The sequence below is a fragment of the Meles meles genome, chromosome 19, assembly GCF_922984935.1.
Source record: "Meles meles chromosome 19, mMelMel3.1 paternal haplotype, whole genome shotgun sequence".
Classification (NCBI taxonomy): Eukaryota; Metazoa; Chordata; class Mammalia; order Carnivora; family Mustelidae; genus Meles; species Meles meles.
The window spans coordinates 59,177,717-59,195,685 of NC_060084.1; the positions used below are offsets into that span (position 1 = coordinate 59,177,717).

General features: G+C 46.6%; 1 protein-coding gene across 1 annotated transcript; it reads right to left on the reverse strand.

Annotated features, from left to right (window-relative positions):
• Positions 1 to 5,949: 5,949 nt before the first annotated feature.
• On the reverse strand, positions 5,950 to 11,668 carry LOC123931902 (zinc finger protein 211-like). Its single transcript, XM_045989600.1, has 4 exons — positions 11,283 to 11,668; positions 8,897 to 9,023; positions 7,089 to 7,145; positions 5,950 to 6,992 (listed from the first exon to the last, which is right to left on the reverse strand). Exons 1-4 carry the CDS (start codon positions 11,313 to 11,315, stop codon positions 6,925 to 6,927), a joined length of 285 nt encoding a protein of 94 aa, XP_045845556.1. The 5' UTR covers positions 11,316 to 11,668; the 3' UTR covers positions 5,950 to 6,924.
• Positions 11,669 to 17,969: the final 6,301 nt, after the last annotated feature.

Here is a 17,969-nt window from a genome sequence, read left to right on the forward strand (position 1 = left end):
GTCCACCAGCGAATGACAAAGCGAAGTGGTCAGCATCACTAAGCTGGGTGGTGACAGATGTTCATTATTGGGACCATCCAGGTGACAGAGGTGAAATGACTTCTGTCACAGAATCTGGCAGGGACTCCAGTAATGACCTTGGAAACATCAGAACACACAATACAACCTCTGAACGTTTCCCAAATAGTTGGAATTTCAGGAAGTCACTCTGCTGTGGATGTGCAGGTGAACAAAGCTCAATTCAGGAAGGTGGCTGCCTCGTAAGGTTCAATTACACAAAAGGAAATACCATGTTCTCTGCCATTTTAAAGTCTTTCTGCAGTGTGAACTCTCAAGTGTGGAAGGAAGACAGATGTCTGGCTGAAGGACTAGTGTCCTTCAGCTCACCCATGCGGTCATGCTCCAAGGTGAACTCCGATTTTTATGAAACAGTATCTTTGCCCAAAACATTACCTACACTCTTCACGTTTCTTAGCTCAGGCTCCTCTAACAAAATACGATAAACTGGGTAGCTTGTAAGCAACAAAAATTTCTCACTTCTGGAGGCTGGCTATCCCCCATTACATTCTCCATATAGCCTGGTTTTATGTCTCATGAGGACCAGTTTCCGGATTTATAGAAGATCTCAAAGGGTCCTCACACAATTGACAGGGGAAGCAGGCTGTCTCTGAATACTTCCAACACATTAACACCATTCATTAGGAATTCACACACATGATCCATTCTAATATCAATTACCTCCCAAAGACATCATCTGCTACTCCTACTGCATTAGAGGACAGGAGTCAACATAACAATATTAGAGAACAGAACCCTTTAGTTCATGTTTTCACCCACACAGACTTTATCTACTGTGTACCTTCTCATGCTGAATGAGATTGGAAATTCAGCTGAAAGATTCCCTACATCCCCACTACTCCTAAGGTCTTTTTCCAGTGTGAACTCTGTGATGATAACTGAGTGCACCATAACTACAAAAAGATTTCCCACATTCACAGCAAGCATAAGGCCTTTCTCCTGTGTGAATTCTCTGGTGTCGAATAAATGTTGACTTGTACTTCAACAATTTCCCACATTCATTGCACTTGTAAGGCTTTTCACCTGAGTGAACCTTTATGTGTACATTCAGGGTATTTCTTTGGAAGAAGGATTTGCCACATTCACTGCACTCATAAGGCCTTTTTCCAGTGTGAAGTCTCTGGTGAGAACGGAGGAGGGAACGAGAAGTGAAAGATTTCCCACATTCACTGCACTTATAAGGCCTTTCTCCAGTGTGAACTCTCTGATGATCACGGAGGTAAGTACTACAAGTAAAAGATTTCCCACAATCCTACAATCGTAAGGACTTACTGCAAGGTGACTCTGACGATGATACCGGAGGGTGCGGCTATAACGAAAAGATTTCCCACGTTCACTGCACAGGAAAGGTTTTCCTCCTGTGTGAATTCTCTGGTGTTGAATGAAAGTTGACTTATAGTTCAAAGACTTCCCACATTCATTACATTTGTAAGGCCTTTCACCTGAGTGAACCTTGATATGTACATTGAGACTATTCCTTCGGGAAAAGGACTTGCCACATCCTCTGCATTCGTAAGGCCTTTCACTACTGTGAACTCTCTTGTGAGAACGAAGGTGAGAAGCAGTGGTAAAAGACTTCCCACAGTCACTGCACTCATGGCCGTTCTCCAGTGTGAACTCTCTGGTGGGAATGAAGGGCAGATTTAGAAGTAAAAGATTTCCCACAATCACGGCATTCATGAGGATGGTCTCCTGTGTGAATTCTCTGGTGTTCAATCAATGTTGACTTACACTTCAGTGATTTCCCACACTCATTACACTTATAAGGCTTTTCACCTGAGTGGACCTTTAGGTACAAGCTCAGGCTATTTCTTCGGACAAAGGACTTGCCACATTCACTGCACTCATAAGGTCTCTCTCCAGTGTGAACTCTCTGGTGATAATGGAGGGCCAAATTAGCAGTAAAAGATTTCCCACACTCATTGCACTCATAAGGCCTTTCTCCAGTGTGAACTCTGGTGAGAATGAAGCACAGAACTAGTGGCAAAAATTTCCCACATTCACTGCACTCATAAGGCCTCTCTCCTGTGTGAATTCTCTGGTGTTTAATCAATGTTGACTTACACTTTAAAGATTTCCCACATTCATTACACTTATAAGGCTTTTCACCTGAGTGAATCTTTATGTGTACTTTGAGAATATTTCTTCGGACAAAGGACTTGCCACATTCACTGCACTCATAAGGCCTTTCTCCTGTGTGAATTCTGTGATGATAACGGAGATGAGTCCTATAGACAAAAGACTTCCCACATTCACTGCACTCTTAAGGCCTTTCTCCTGTGTGAATTCTCTGGTGTTTAATCAATGTTGACTTCAACTTAAAAGATTTCTCACATTCATTACACTTATAAGGCCTTTCACCTGAGTGAATCTTTACATGTCCTTTGAGGCTATACCTTTGGACAAAGGACTTGCCACATTCACTGCACTCATAAGGACTTACTGCTGTGTGAACTCTCTGGTAAGCATGGAGAATCGAACTAGTGGTAAAACATTTCCCACAATCACTGCACTCATACGGTCTTTCTGCTGTGTGAGTTCTTTGATGATGTGAGAGGGCAGACACAGAGGGAAAAGATTTTGCACAGCAACAACACTTATATAACCGTTCTCCAGACTGAACCCTATGACTAATCAACACTGAGCTACTGCTAACAGATTTTACACACCCGCTACAAACATAAATTTTCCCTCCACTGTGCCATCTCTGGGGATGAAAGAGGACAGATTTGTGGCCTAAGAATCTCCCACATTTGCCACACGTGTACTGTCTGGATCCACTGTGAGTCCTTTCATGTTGACTGTGGGTTGACCTCTGCCAAAGTGATTTTCCATATTTCCCAAACTTACAACGTCTTTTTCCAATATGGTATCTCTGGTGTATGGCAAATAAGGATTTGTACCTGAATGTCTTCCCACATTCGCTACACACAAAGGACTGTCTACCAAGGTGGACACCCTGGTCCCATGTATCTGTGTGTTTGGGACCAAAGGCGTTCTTGCACCCTCCCCAAGCACCATGACTGCTTCTGCGCTGTAACGTTGTCCTGCACTGGGGGATCGTGTGCGGCTTCTCCCCAGTACGAGCTGCCTCTTGCCCCAGATGCCCTGAGCCAGACAGCAAGTCCTTCTCAACTTCTCCACAAGTAAAGGGCTTTCCCGAGCTACCGAATCCCCAGCTCTTGACAGCAGAGCCCCTGTCCACACGGCTTCTGAATGGTTTTGCTCCCGCGGGCTGCTCCTGCTGCTGCTCCAACTTCACACAGAAAGAGAATCGTTTCCCGCAGGCCCCACACCTCAACCGTTTCTGGCTGTTTTCTTTCCCCTGGAGCTCAGCCAAGTGGAAAATGTCTCTCAAGACGGGACCACACATCTCACAGGAGTGGGTCTTCCGGGAAGACAGAGCTGCCCTGGGCGTCCCGGTCTGGGACATGCCTACAGAAGCGCTCTGTGCAAAGGGGGCCTCCTCATCCTCTGCTCCACAGCAGCAACCTGAAGGCAGAGAAACGCTGGTGAAACACATGCTGGCTGTAGCGTGGGGTCAGCCCATCACACACATGCATCTGTCCCACGGGGGCACAAGCGTATAACATGCTTTTCCAGCAAAGGAGATGCAATTCATTTGAAGGAGTGCTTGCTATACATTATTGGGCCCCAAAAGTTGTTGAGAGCACACTAGAAGGACAAAAAACTAGGGTATGACACAAGGAGGAGAGCCATGGTTTAAACCTTACTTCTCTTCACACAAGTTTGTGTAGGACCAGTTCTGCTGGTGTTATTTGTCTAAGTACAAGGCTGCAGGAAAATCTAATCACAATAAATCTGCTCATCTTCAATGTCAGTTTAAGGACATGTGAAGGGGGTGCCTGGGTGGGTCCGTCTGTTAAGCATCTGCCTTCAGCTCATGTATGATCCCAAGGTTCTAGGATCGAGCCCCACATCAGGCTCGCTGCTCACAGGGGAGCCTGATTCTCTCATTCTCTCTCTGCCATTCCCTTTGCTCGTTCTCTCTCAAATTAATACATAAAATCTGTTTTACAAAATTAAAAAAAAAAGACATGTGAGTCTCTCATGGTAAACCATTTGGGGGTGAATGCTGGGGTACACACAAAGCAGTGAGAGTAAGAGGTGAGACATGGAGGCCTGAGAAGCACTGATGACCTGATGACCTCTGTATTGGATGTCGTGGAATTACCACTGGAGTTGAATCCAGAATCCATAAACTGTCAACAGTAAGAAGGAGAGACAGAGGTAAGGTGGGGCCATCAGCAATCACACCAAACTCTGGTTAAACAAACAAAGATGCCCAGTATGGTCTGAACACTGCTGATATCACACATTCCCCACTTCTATTCCCAGTGAGCCCACCTGGTCATGCTGGAGCATGTCCATACTATGACACACAAAGGACTCCTCCCTGTAAGCCTTCCTGAGCAACTACAAGATGCCAGGAGGATAGAAATAATGAAGGAAAACCAAACTGTCCTAGAGCTCGGGACACTTCAGACACAGAAAAACATCTTATGTGACTGACGTCAGCAGGGTGGGATAATAGACGATACCATTCTTTTTTTTTTTTTTAAGATTTTATTTATTTATTTGTGAGAGGGATAGAGAGAGAGAGAGAGAGAGAGAGAGAGAGAGAGTGCACAAGCAGGGCAGAGTGGCAGACAGAGGCAGAGAGAGAAGCAGGTTCCCTGTAGAGCAAAAAGCCCAATGCAGGACTTGATCCCAGGACCCTGGGATCATGACCTGAGCCAAAGGCAGCAGCTTAACCGACTGAGCCACCCAGGTGTCCCTAGAAGATACCATTCTTCACCCCGAAAAAAATCAATTCAACTGCTGTATATGAATGGCATTCCCTCAGAGGACGCAACAGTGCCACTAAGACTGAGCAGTACACAGTGGAGGTTAAAAAGGCACAAGCACACAGAAAAGACGACTGCAGACTGTTACCAGAGACACGGTGGGTGGGAAAGAAATAGGGCTGAGATTATCTCTGTCAGCCACAGGGTGCCTGCTACGCAGTCCCTGCTCAGCAGAGCCTCCAGCTTCCTGCTCCACAGAGTACACTGGAACATCTGCCACCAAGTCAACCAAAGCCTAAAGCCCAAGCAATCTTCAGAAAGATCAAAGCTGAAGGCAGCATATTTCAGATTTCAAACTACATTACAAAGCTACGAGATTCAAAATAATAGCATACTGACTTAAAAAGAGTCCAAGGGAACAAAATACAAATTCCAGAAGTAAACATTCGTATATACAGTCAACTAATCTTTTGCAATTATGCCAAAGGGATAATTGGGAAGAATTCTACACTAGGAAAGAATAATCTCTTTAATAATGTTGTAAAATCTACTGGGAGTCCCAGGGGGCACATTTGGTTGAGCTTTGACTCCTGGTTTCAGTGAGGTCGAGATTTCAGGGTGATGAGAGCAATCCCGCATCTGTCAGCTTAGAGTCTGCTTGGGACTATCTATCTCCCTCTCCCTCTGCCCCTCCCCACCATTATCTCTGTCTCTCTGTAAAATAAATAAATGTTCAAAATACTGTTTTGAAGACCGCCAGGGTGGCTGAATTGTTGAGCACCTGACTCTTGGTTTCAGCTCAGGTCATGAACTACCGGTTTTTAGATAAAGCTGGCACCAGACTCCACGTGCACTGCTGAGTCTGCTTTGAATTCATTTTCCCTCTTCCTCAGTCCCTCCCTGCTTGCTCTCTCTCTGAAATAATAAATAAATTTTTAAAAATAATAATAAGGGTCACTGCCTTAGGCTCAGGTCATGATCTCAGGGTCCTGGGATTGAGTCCCGCATCGGGCTCCTCTGCTCAGCAGGGAGCCTGCTTCTCCCCCCTCTCTCTGCCTGCCTCTCTGCCTACTTGTGATCTCTCTCTGCCAAATAAATAAAATCTTTAAATAAAAAAATAATAAAAATAATAATAAAATATTGCTGTGAAATTTAAATATCCAAATAAAAAAACAATGAAACTTGATCTTTATCCTTTAGTACACATGGAAATGAAGCTGAAATTGACTAAACACTTAAACATATAACCTTTAACCCTAAAACTCCTAGAAAAAACATAAAAAGGCTCCCTAACCTTATTCCTCCCAGTGATTTTTTGAATAGGACATCTAAAGCATACACAACAAAAGCAAAAAACTACAAGTACCACCATACCAAATAGAAAAGTTGCATCAGAGCCAGTGAAACCCACAAGAATGAAAAGGATGTACAAGTGGCTAACACGTGCTCACAATCACAAATCTTCAGGTAAATGAAAACCAAAACCATGGGAGCCTAGGGGGCTCAGACAGTTAAGTGGCTGCCTTTGGCTCAGGTCATGATCTTGGGGTCCTGGGATCAAGTCCAACGTAGGGCTCCCTGCTCAGTGGAGAGTACTCCCTCTCCCCCATCCCTCCTCCCCCATCATGCTCTTGCTTCTCTCAAATAAGTATCTTAAAAAGCCAAACCAAAACACCTCAAAACCACAAGATATCACCTCGTACCTATTAACATGGCTATTACCAAAAAGACAAGAGGTAACATGCTGGTCAGGACGTGCAGAAAAAAAATGACATTGGAATACTGCTGCTGGGAATGTCAAGAGGGAAGTCATTATGGAAAATATTAGGGAGACCCACCAAAATCTTAAACTATAACTGCGCTATAGTCTACCACGACGCCATTTCTAGGTATGTATCCCAAGGAAACAGAATCAGTATCTCCACAACCGATCTGAACATGAATATCCACTGCAGTACTATTCACAAAGCCAACACATGGACACGTCAGTAGATGTGTATGAGCGTTTAAAGCAACAAAGAAGGGATGCCTGGCTGGCTTAGCTGGTAGAGCATCCAACTCTTGATCTCAGGATGGTAAGTTCAAACTCCAGACTGGGTATGGAGTCTATGTGAGAAAACACAATAAAAAAAAATAAATTATATTTAAATGAAAAAATAAAGAGACAAAGAACAATTAGGACAAATTAGGACACACATGTACCTGTGCAGGAATATTCAGCCATAAAAAAGGCAACACTGCCACTTTCCACAGACGAACCTGGAAAACATTATGCAGGGCCAAATCAGCCCCACAGCAACATACAAACCTTGTATGGTACCACTTATATGAGCATTCCTTAAAAGACAAAGAAATGAAATTCACTGATACAGAAAGTAGAATGCCAGAAGCTAAGGACTGAGGGAAGTGACGCAATGCTGGTCAGGATACACACATCCATTGATAAGATGAGTAAGTACAGCTGGTTGATTACAATTGTGAATATTGTATTCTATACTTGAAATTTGCTAACAGGGTAGATACTAAGTTTTTGAACCACCACCAACAAAAAAGGTAATTATGTCAAATGATTTTGTGTTTTAACTTCACTTTGTTAATAATCTTATAAAGTAGGGGTGCCTGGGTACTGCACTGGTTCTAGCACACAACTCATGGCTGTGGTACTGAGGCCCCGCCTCAAACTCCACTCCCAGCAGAGTGTCAGCTTGGGATTTTCTCTTCCTTTCCCCTCCGCTCTGCTTGTGCACATGAGCACACAAACTCTCGTGCTCATTCTCAGTCAAATACATAAATAAAAAAGAAATTAGAGGTGCCTGGGTGGCTCAGTTGTTGAGCATCTGCCTTTGGCTCAGGACATGATCACAGAGTCCTGGGATGAAGCCTTGCATTGGGCTCCCTCCTTCTCCCTATCTCACTACCCCTGCTTGTATTCCCTCTCCTGCTCTTTGTCAAATTAATAAATAAAATCTTTAAAAAAAAAATCTTACAGTAGTTTCTGTTTTAAAAATTTTTTTTAAGATTTTATTTATTTATTTGACAGAGATCACAAGTAGGCAGAGAGGCAGGCAGAGAGAGAGGAGGAAACAGGCTCCCTGTTGAGCAGAAAGTCCAATGCAGAGCTCCATCCCAGGACTCTGGGATCATGACCTGAACCGAAGGCACTGGCTTTAACCCACTGAGCCACCCAGGCGCCCCTGTGTTTAAAAATTTTTTTAAAAATTACACTAATGTCAATGTGTATCAATTTATCAAGTAATAAAATTTCAATAATATAATCTTACTGGTCAATCATACCTCAACAAAGCTCATGGGATAGGGGCAGATGGAAGAAGAGATGTAAACACTACTAAAAAAACCAAACAGGACAGGGCACCTGGGTGGCTCAGAGGGTTAAAGCCTTTGCCTTCAGCTCAGGTCATGATCCCAGAGTCCTGGGATCGAGCCCCACATTGGGCTCTCTCTGTGGGGAGCCTGCATCCTTCTCTCTCTCTGCCTGCCTGTCTGCCTACTTGTGATCTCTGTCAAATAAATAAATCAATCTTCAAGAAAAAACCAAGAACAATACAGGGCAGTCTTGAGAAGTAACACATGGTTCATATAAGCAGTAAACATGCCCATGTCTCCCAATTTCAGGCACAGGCAGGCACAAGGAAATGTCACCCCAAGGAAGGGTTCAAAACCCAGCCACAGAAATGGCACCGATCTGAGCACAGAGACCCAGCGAGGGAGAGGGCAAGCAAGGTGCATTCCATCAGCCTCAATGGAGGACCACTGGCCTCCGATCTTACTCGATCAGGGCTCAGCGCAGTGGGTACTGGGGCTGCGGGCAGACAGAAGGGCACACCAACAACTCAGGGCCAGCAACAAAAACAACTGCCCAGAAAGCTGGGGAAGCACGCAGTGAACACAGTCCACACCAGAGAAGGACAAACCCTCCCCTGGAGAAAGGAGGAGGGAAGTCCACAGGATACAGAGTCCAGGGCAGGTCAAGGGGACGCTGAGGGCCTTACCCAGTGACGATACAAGTGCAAAGTTCTCCAGCATCACATGGTGGTACAGCCGTCTCTGCGCCTCATCAAGAAGCCTCCACTCCTTCCAGGAGAAGTACACGGCCACGTCCTCAAAGGTCACACCACACTACCATGAAAGGAAAACATGGAACCCGGAGCATTCTCTCTCTGAGAACCCACCAGCCAACCCACACACCCACCCCGGTCTCCCCTGCCAGCCCAGCTCCCCTCCTCAGATAATACCAGGTCCTGGTGCCTCTAATGCTGCTGTCCTCTCACTTTCCCACTGATCACTGCTTAGTGCTCAGCAATAACACGCAGGGAACACATGGAAGCAATGTGGCCTGCAAGTCCCATCCTCCTGCCAGGATATTCCCATGGAGTCTCCCAGAGCGAGCCCTCACGACAGCCAATTATAGGCCCTGCTCTGCCAGGAAGTCTTTAATACCAATACCCTTAGCTCACACTTCCTCCCCAGGTCTACATGATTCTGTAGACTGTACGTCTCTCATGTCTTCAGACCCCACAGATGAACGCCTACACCTTCCTACCCCACACCAATGGATTCTCTGTTTACTCACACTTGTACCTGTCACATGACAACCAACGGATGTGTGACAAACACAAACAGGTTTCGCTACCACCCCAGTACTCCCGTGGATCCCAACTGAGGGAAAGCTTCAAATGCTGCTGAGAAGCCTCCTCACCTGCCCCTAATCCTCCCTGCAGTAGGACACTCACAACCACTGTCAACCTAGGATGCTCCTACACCGTCTTCTACTTCTCTGCTGCCCATGCTGGCCCTCGACAATCAGGAACCAACCATCCTCTACTAAACCTCTGTGAAAACCCCAGCACTAAAGGTCTCCCTGCCAGGCACAGAGAACCGCGAATCACATTTGCCTCAGACCTTTTCTGGCATGAAGCCTCTGAAACACCCCATACAACGTAAAAGCTGACCACAAAATTCTGCTGAAGCCTTAGAACACGGAAGAGAGAACAGCCCCTGTCTCACTGTCATCTTGTCTCAATTTTTGATGTCCTCAGCCATCTCTTCCAATCATCCCAAGGAACCCTGACCATCATCTGCCAGATCTTTCACCTTCACCCTTGGTGACAATGCCCGTCGACCACCACCACATGCTGCCCAACACAACCATTCTTCCGCACAACTTAGGACATTGAACCTACTAGCAGCTTTGTCATCACACTCTGTGTTCAGTTCCTAACTGCGATCCAAATCTCCACCCAGGTCCACATCAGAGCCATCACTTTCAAACCCTCCATCTGAAACTTTCCCAACTGTCCCAAGCTTTGCTGTCCAGCTCCCAAGTTATTCCATGACTCACACTTCTCTGACACAGCTGAGACTGTAAACAATGTCAAAACAATGTAGGACATCCCCCAGAAAAATCAACCTATGCTACCTTTAATCCAGTTAATGGGAGCTTCCGTTCCTTCAGCTGCTAGGAACTGTGAAAATCAGTAACTGCAAACTTCACTAAAATGGAGTCGGGAGGTTGCAGCAGAGGGAGCTCTCAGGCACTGCCACAGTGATCAACCGCAGACAGAAGAGGAAGACAGTGACTTGACCTGGAATGGGCACACTCCTTCACTAGCACAGACCCAGAAAGACAGTCTTTCCCGATCACCCACCCAACAGCCAGCCACCGGGAAGCCACGACTCCCACCTTACTCCCGTCGCCTCAGAGTTGGTAACAGCCTTCCCAACTTCGCCCCTTTCCCCTTAAAAAGCACGACCTCCCTCCTCTTCACACTGGCTACTGCTTTGACTCGGCTTCTTCGGTCCCAAACGCTGTTCCCTGTCGCTCCTACAAAAACACATCTCTGCGGGTAAAATCTCTGCAGTTTTCTCTTCAAGCGTCACCGACCAAAAGCCCCGGGGTTCCCCTCACTCCCCCCGTTCTCCTCTCCCTGCAACACCCACAATTCGCCTCAGCCCTTCTCCGAAAACAGAGCAACGGCAGCCGGTTCTCCAACATCCAGGGCGGACACGGTGGCGGTCCGGGCCACTACCAGCGACCACCGCGAGTCCCTCCTGCCGCGCGTCCTGCCTGCGCGCTCACCACCGCCGGCGGCGCTTCACCGCGGCCCGAGAAAGCCCCCTGACACCCGGGTTGGACCACCTCCCCTCACCGCCAGCAGACACGGCCTCGGCAGGCAGCGACCGCGCTGGCCTCACCCGCCGCGCCGCACCCTGCTCCTGACAGAACCAAGGCAGCCGCGCACACGGGACCCCGCCCAACGGCGCCTCCCTGTCCCGGATACTGGGGCCTGGCCGCAGGGCCGCGAGCAGGCGTCCCGCGCTCGGGCCTTCGGGGTCTGGGGAGGGCCGGCGGGGAGGGCCCAGGGGACGAGCGTTTACCTCAGCCGAGTCCTTGGGCGCGGCCACCAACATCGGACTCGGTGGCCCGGCAGCGGGCCGGAGGGGAACGGACACCCGGACTGAACTGTGTGCAGCGGGGACTGCGCCTCCCGTCGCGTCTTCACGATCAGTCACCCCGACCCTGAATCCGCGCTTCAGAACCTGAAAAGATAAGCAGACCCTAGAAAAGGTAAATACATATACAGCTGGGAACGAAGCCGGAAGTCCCACCCGCAGCGCATGCGCTCGCCTACGAGTGCCGCGTCCTGTTCCCTCATTGGCTCTGTGTTCTCCGGGCAAGGGCTGTTCAGGGTGGTGTGGCTCCCAGAGCTCGGGGTCTCTCGTAGGGCGTCCTCCACCTGGAATAAGGGAGGTTTGGTCGCGTGGCATCCTGAGGGATGCTGGGAAGTGAGGCTCCTACCCACAGGGACCTGCTTTGCTCCTTGTCAAAGGTGAAGAGCCCTTTTCTCAGACTCTATGACGGTCAGTTTCCAAAGTAGAAAACTATTATTTTAGGTGCTTCCAGATCCTTTTACTGATTTATGTAAGGGCCTACTTAGCCAGAGTGAGCCATTTTGTTGTTTATGCAGTAGACTTGGATTTACCCTGCCCCCCCCCCCCCCCCCACTTACTTAGAAACAAGTCTGGGAAACCAGTAAAATATGACTGACCAGCCCCTGATAACAGAGCCCATATACCAGGACGTGTCAGATCAGGGGGAGGTAACAGAGCCCAGAATACAAGGATGAGTCAAGCTAGGCGGAGACATCCAATCAGGAAAGCACCTCCCTAACCACCCAAGAATGTGGGCCGTGCCTTTTGGGCGCCAATTCTGACCAGAGTGATAGGCTAGTTCAAATAGCTTCTATAGTGTGAATTTTAATTCAATTGGCCACCTGTGTGTGTCCAGGCTCAACCACATGGCCTTTGCTCTATAAAAGTCTGTGAGGCTGGGAGGGGTCGCCTCTTTGCAAGAGATGGCCCTGGCCAGTCAGTTTGATTCTCGATGCTTGGCGCGAAATAAAGCTTTGCTTGACCTTTGCTTTATATCAGTCTCACTCCTTTTCCTTTTCCAACAGTTTAAATAACATATCATTTCATATAGCACTTCAAAAAGAAATGAGCTTGTGCATAGCTAGAAAGATGTTGCTCATTGAATATTTGCACCCTGAAACATTAGTCAGTTTTGGACTGGTTAGGAAGAATGCAAACAAGTCCCTGTTAAAAAACAAAAATTCAGGGGCGCCTAGGTGGCTCAGTGGGTTAAGCCTCTGCCTTTGGATCAGGTCATGATCTCGGGGTCCTGGGATCGAGCCCCACATTGGGCTCTCTGCTCGGCGGGGAGGCTGCTCCCCCCCCCCCCCCGCCTACTTGTGGTTTCTCTGTCAAATAAATAAATAAATCTTTAAAAAAGAAAATCAGCCCAGTACATTGTAAACTGTTGGCTTTATTCATTGATTTGTGGATTGGGCAGTATCCCATCTAGCAAGTAGAGGGCAGCTCCAAAGCACTACGGGAAAGGAAAGGTAGGTAGGACAAGAATTTCATAAACAGATAAAAAGGGATTATGTCAGTTGAGGTCACCTTACTGTGGGGACAAGGGAGTCTTGTTAGGAGAATCCCTCATCTTTCTTTGGGGGGGGGGGTGGAGAGACCCTGTCTACGTAGATTGTCTTTTTGGTACTAACCAGAAAATCCCTGAATGAGCTCGGAAACTATTTCTGGGGAAGTTGAAAGGGCAGTGTGCTTTGGTATTATGCCCTGATTTGGTGACATGGCCTAGTGGAAGTGACTGCATTTGGCCCCATGGTTTCCTCTTTCAAACCCTTTACAGGTCTGTTGACACTTAAGGACAAGGATGGTAGGTCACCCTGAATTTCAAGGACAGTGATGTAGTCAGCTTCTGGTTCCACACTGAAACTCTCTTGCCTGTATTGTGATTGTGTCCCATCTATTAAGGAACATTTTTAAAAAAAAGATTTTATGTATTTGTTAGAGAGTGCACACAAGCACAGAGAGTGGCAGGCAGAGGAAGGAGGCCACCGCTGAGCAAGGAGCCCGATGAGCAACTGGATCCCAGAAGCCTGGGATCATGACCTAAGCTGAAGGGAGATGTTTAACCGACTGAGCCAACACTTTTATCCATATATTTCTATGTACTCAATTCCTTTTAGGAGTCTGACATCATCCCAAACATAGTGCAATTTAACCAATGCTATTTTGGGTACTGAACACATGTTGCCATTTGCAGTTGGAGCAAGTGTGCAAAGGGAGAATCTGAGCCCTAAAATAAAGGGTTTTATGAACCCAATGAACTCACCTCCTTGCTGGGAACTGACTCTTCTTTCTTGAGGCACTGGCAGTAGTGTCACTTTAGGAATTGAAGTTATCTCCAAAAACAGTGGTGAAATGCACATTTGGGGAAGCAGTTCATAACGTTTATTGAGCTACTTCAAGACAGTGGCAGGGTAGCTACGGGGAAAGCCACATTCCGTCTTCCTACACATCGATAAAAGCTTAGAAACAATAATAATCTCAGAGTACTTTTAGAAGAAGCTCTAAGAAGTGAGAAAGGATAGAATCAAATTGAGCACGTGACTCTGCTAGACTAATGTGGCTGCTCATTGTGCGGCTTTTATCTCCAAATTTTGACCTTTTCATTCTTGAAAATATTGAACTATGCTACTGTCATCCTTCAAAGTAAACAGCCGGTCATTTTACTAGCAAATTGAGTTTATTCGGGAATGACAGAAGAATTTCAGTTGGGGATAAGGACAGCAGGGCAAAGCACAAGCAAGTCTGAAGATATAGAAGGAAAGTTAGCTTTTTATGAGGGTTTAAGAGAAGCATGAAGAGGTTTGCTCTCATTAAAGGTTTATTGAAGAAAATGAATTTCTAGTTGTGACAATGTTTCATTGCCTGCATGGCCCTGGTTAGTGTGTGGTTGCTGGGGCAAGGAGAGCTCATCCTTTTGATTCAAAGCAGATTAAATTCCTACTGAGAAAGCATCCTCCCTTGTCAAGTAAAAATAATATTCCTTTTTTCAGCTGCTTATTCGTTCCTCCCTGTGTAAATGCTCCATTTTATTTTTTTAATAGATCTATTTGGGCATGAGAGACGAGAAGTAGGGGAGGAGAGAGGGAGAGACAGGGGCTAGATCTCATGATCCTGAGTTCATGACCTGAGCCAAAATCAAGAGTCAAATGCTTAATATTGAGCCACCCAGGTGCCCCATTAAAGCTCCATTTTGAATGTGGTTTCCTTCATTGATTTTCACACCACTTTGGAGACTTAAGGAGGAAATTTATGATACCCAGAATAGTTAAAATGAGAGGGAGAGTGAAATGTCATGTTTAGGGGCACCTGGGTGGTTCAGTAACCTGGACCAGTTAAGTGTCTGCCTTGGGCTCAGGTCATGACCCTGGGGTTCTAGGACCAAGCCCTGTGTCAGGTTCCTTGCTAAGTGGGAAGTCTGCTTCTCCCTCTCCCCCGTCCCTCCCCCAGCTTGAGCTCTCTCCCTCTTCCTAATAAATAAAATCTTTTTAAAATATTTTATTTATTTATTTGAGAGAGAGAGAGAGAGGTCACAAGTAGGCAGAGAGATAGGCAGAGAGAGAAGGGGAAGCAGGCTCCCCACTGAACAGAAAGTCCGATGCAGGGCTCGATCCCAGGACCCTGAGATCATGACCTGAGCTGAAGGCAGAGGCTTAACCCACTGAACCACCCAGGCTCTCTCCCTCTCTCAAATAAGTAAAATCTTAAAAAAAAAAAAAATTAAAAAAAAAAAAGGTGGGGGGGCGCCCGGGTGGCTCAGTGGGTTAAAGCCTCTGCCTTTGGTTCAGGTCATAATCTCAGGGTCCTGGGATCGAGCCCCACATCGGGCTCTCTGTTTGGCGGGGAGCCTGCTTCCTCCTCTCTCTCTGTCAAATAAATAAATAAGATCTTAAAAAAAAAAAAAAAGGTCATGTTTATTCACTGTTCTAACAAATGTGCACTGAGCACATACTAGTTTCTCAGGAGCTCTGGTAGATGCAAAGGAGAAATTCTGGCACAAGACAAGCAGTCCTGCCTTCAAATGCCCTGTATTACGCTCAAGGAAAACTCAGGAAACAGGAAAGCAGAATTACTGTTATATTCTATGTTAGAATGAAGTAGGTACAATGGAAACAAGGAGAGCTGATTCTGTGAGAAAAGGAGTCCAGGTGTAATAACCCACTGGGCAGAAAGGAAGCCCTCATTAATAACAGCATCACTGAGAAAGGATGAGTCCTGCAGGTTTTATTTTCATTAGGTGAAAATTTCAAAGAGCTTATTTGTGTAAACACCAAATGCATTCAGATGGCTCCAAACCAAATTAGGTAAAGGCTTTTGTAGACCAGAAGGGAAAGCAAAGCAAAACGTTATGTGACTGCCTATTGCTTAAGGAATTGTCTTACTTGGAAAACCAGGTGACTGTATGTTTTAGGTAGTCTCCATGCCGAACACGGAGACCAACGTAGACAGCTTTGCATGACTGGGCGTTTGCAGTCAGTGCAACCATTTAGGCACTTACAAGACTTTGCTCCAGGTTGGGTTTCAGTTTGCCTCTGTAGGTGGTAGAGCATCAGAGCCACTGGCATCTAGCGGCCTCTTTGCTGATTTGCAGTTCCAAGCAAAAGAAGCCAGTGGCTAGGTGGCTTCCTGTGGCCTCTCTGCCCTGGAGACCCTGCGACTCCAGCCCTTTAAGCCTTTACCCTGCTTGGCTCACTGCCGAGGCACTCAGCAGGTGTGTGTGAGAACCCTTCGCCCTGCTGCTCCTCACAATCTGTAGGTCTACAGAGTCCCTGTACTGGAGCGTGGAGGGAGGCAGCCTGGCCTTCCTGAAAAAACCTGTTTTCAGTTTCACCTCTGCCCTGCCCTCTCCATCAGCTTTACCTCAGCTCATTGGATATGCTCATTATCAGGCACCTGGGTCACTCAGTGGGTTAAGCCTCTGCCTTCAGCTCAGGTCATGGTCTCAGGGTCCTAGGATCGAGGCCCACATCGGGCTCTCTGCTCAGCAGGGAACCTACTTCCCCCACACTCTCTGCCTACCTCTCTGCCTACTTGTGATCTCTCTGTCAAAATAAATAAATAAAAATCTTTAAATAAAAAAAAAATGAATGCTCATTCTCAGCCCACAACCGAGACCTCTTGACTCAGACACTTTGGTGGTAGCCCAAAAATTGGTTTTTTAAGAAATGTCTGGATAGAACAGATGCAGAGTAAAACATTCCATCTGCTAGTCGTGGCTCCTGAAGACAGGGCACTTATCTTTGTCATTTCATTTACATGAATCTCTTCTATAGCAGCAGGATTTCAGAACAGAGGCTGCAAAATTTATTAGCACACATTTATTCTCTTCATTAAAAAGTAATGTCTAGAATGTCTGATTGTCTGCTATTAATGGGTTACTACTCCTTTATGAACACTAAAGTGAAAAGCTTCTAACCACTCTACCTAGTGCAGAAAAACAATGTTTGCAGGATGGTATACTTTTAGAAGTGCCTTTTCACATGAATGGATTGCTCTGTGTGTGTCTCTGTGTTCAAATACCTGTTTCCAAAACCCAGTTTTGGCTGCCTAGCACTTCAAAAGTCAATACTGAAGAAACAAGTGGTGATTGGAAAGGAACATAATCTTTACTCAGGAGGCTGGCCACCTAGGGAGAAGGTGGGCTCTCATACAAACGCCAGCTCTCAGGTTTCTGACTTGCCCGTGGGTTTTTAAAGTTAGGACAGTGAACCAGTAATGGGAGTACATTGGTCCGCAACATTTCTTTATTTTTTTTTAAAGATTTTATTTATTTATTTGACAGACAGAGATCACAGGTAGGCAGAGAGGCAGCCAGAGAGAGAGAGGAAGGGAAGCAGGCTCCCCGCTGAGCAGAGAGCCAGATGCGGGGCTCGATCCCAGGACCCTGGGATCATGACCTAAGCCGAAAGCAGAGGCTTTAACCCACTGAGCCACCCAGGTGCCCCCGAACATTTCTTGACTACATGCAGACTCAATGGTACTATCTATAGATGGGATCATAGTACTGGGAGGTTGTGCAAGGGATCTGGTTCCTTAGTACTTACAGGTTGTGCAAAAGGATCTGTTTTGCTTTGTGGCATTCACAAGTGCTCATCTCATCCTAGGAGAGAATGCTTGATCTACAGATAAAAGGGTGAATCAATCACGAGGCTAAGGTGCTTGTTAAACCTTCAAGATTACTAGGTTGGCTGGAGGGCCTGAGGTGGCTTCACGAATAAGTTTTTCTTACTATTGAAAGAAGACCCCATTTGACCTCAAACTTTCTAGTCAGGTTCTTCTTTCCAGCTTGTCTCTTCACTCAGATGGAAGACCCTGGACCCTGCTGGCAAGGCATCCCCTGATGGGAACCAAAACTACCCCCTGTAGCACTAAGGACTGCCCTGAGCCACCAAGTCCCCACCCATGACTGACACCAGGACAAGGATCTGTTTGAGTTTTGCTGCCTATCTGCAAGTACCCACTCACCTTGGCCCCACATTTTCCTTCTATAAACCCGGAAGTGTTTTGAGCACTTTGGAGTCAGTCTTTGAGAGGTTAGTCCACTGTCTTCCTTCCTTAGTCCCATTTGTTCCTCGGCCTCTGGATTTTGTCACGAGGCAGGAACCTAACCTAGTACATTTGGGACACTCAGGA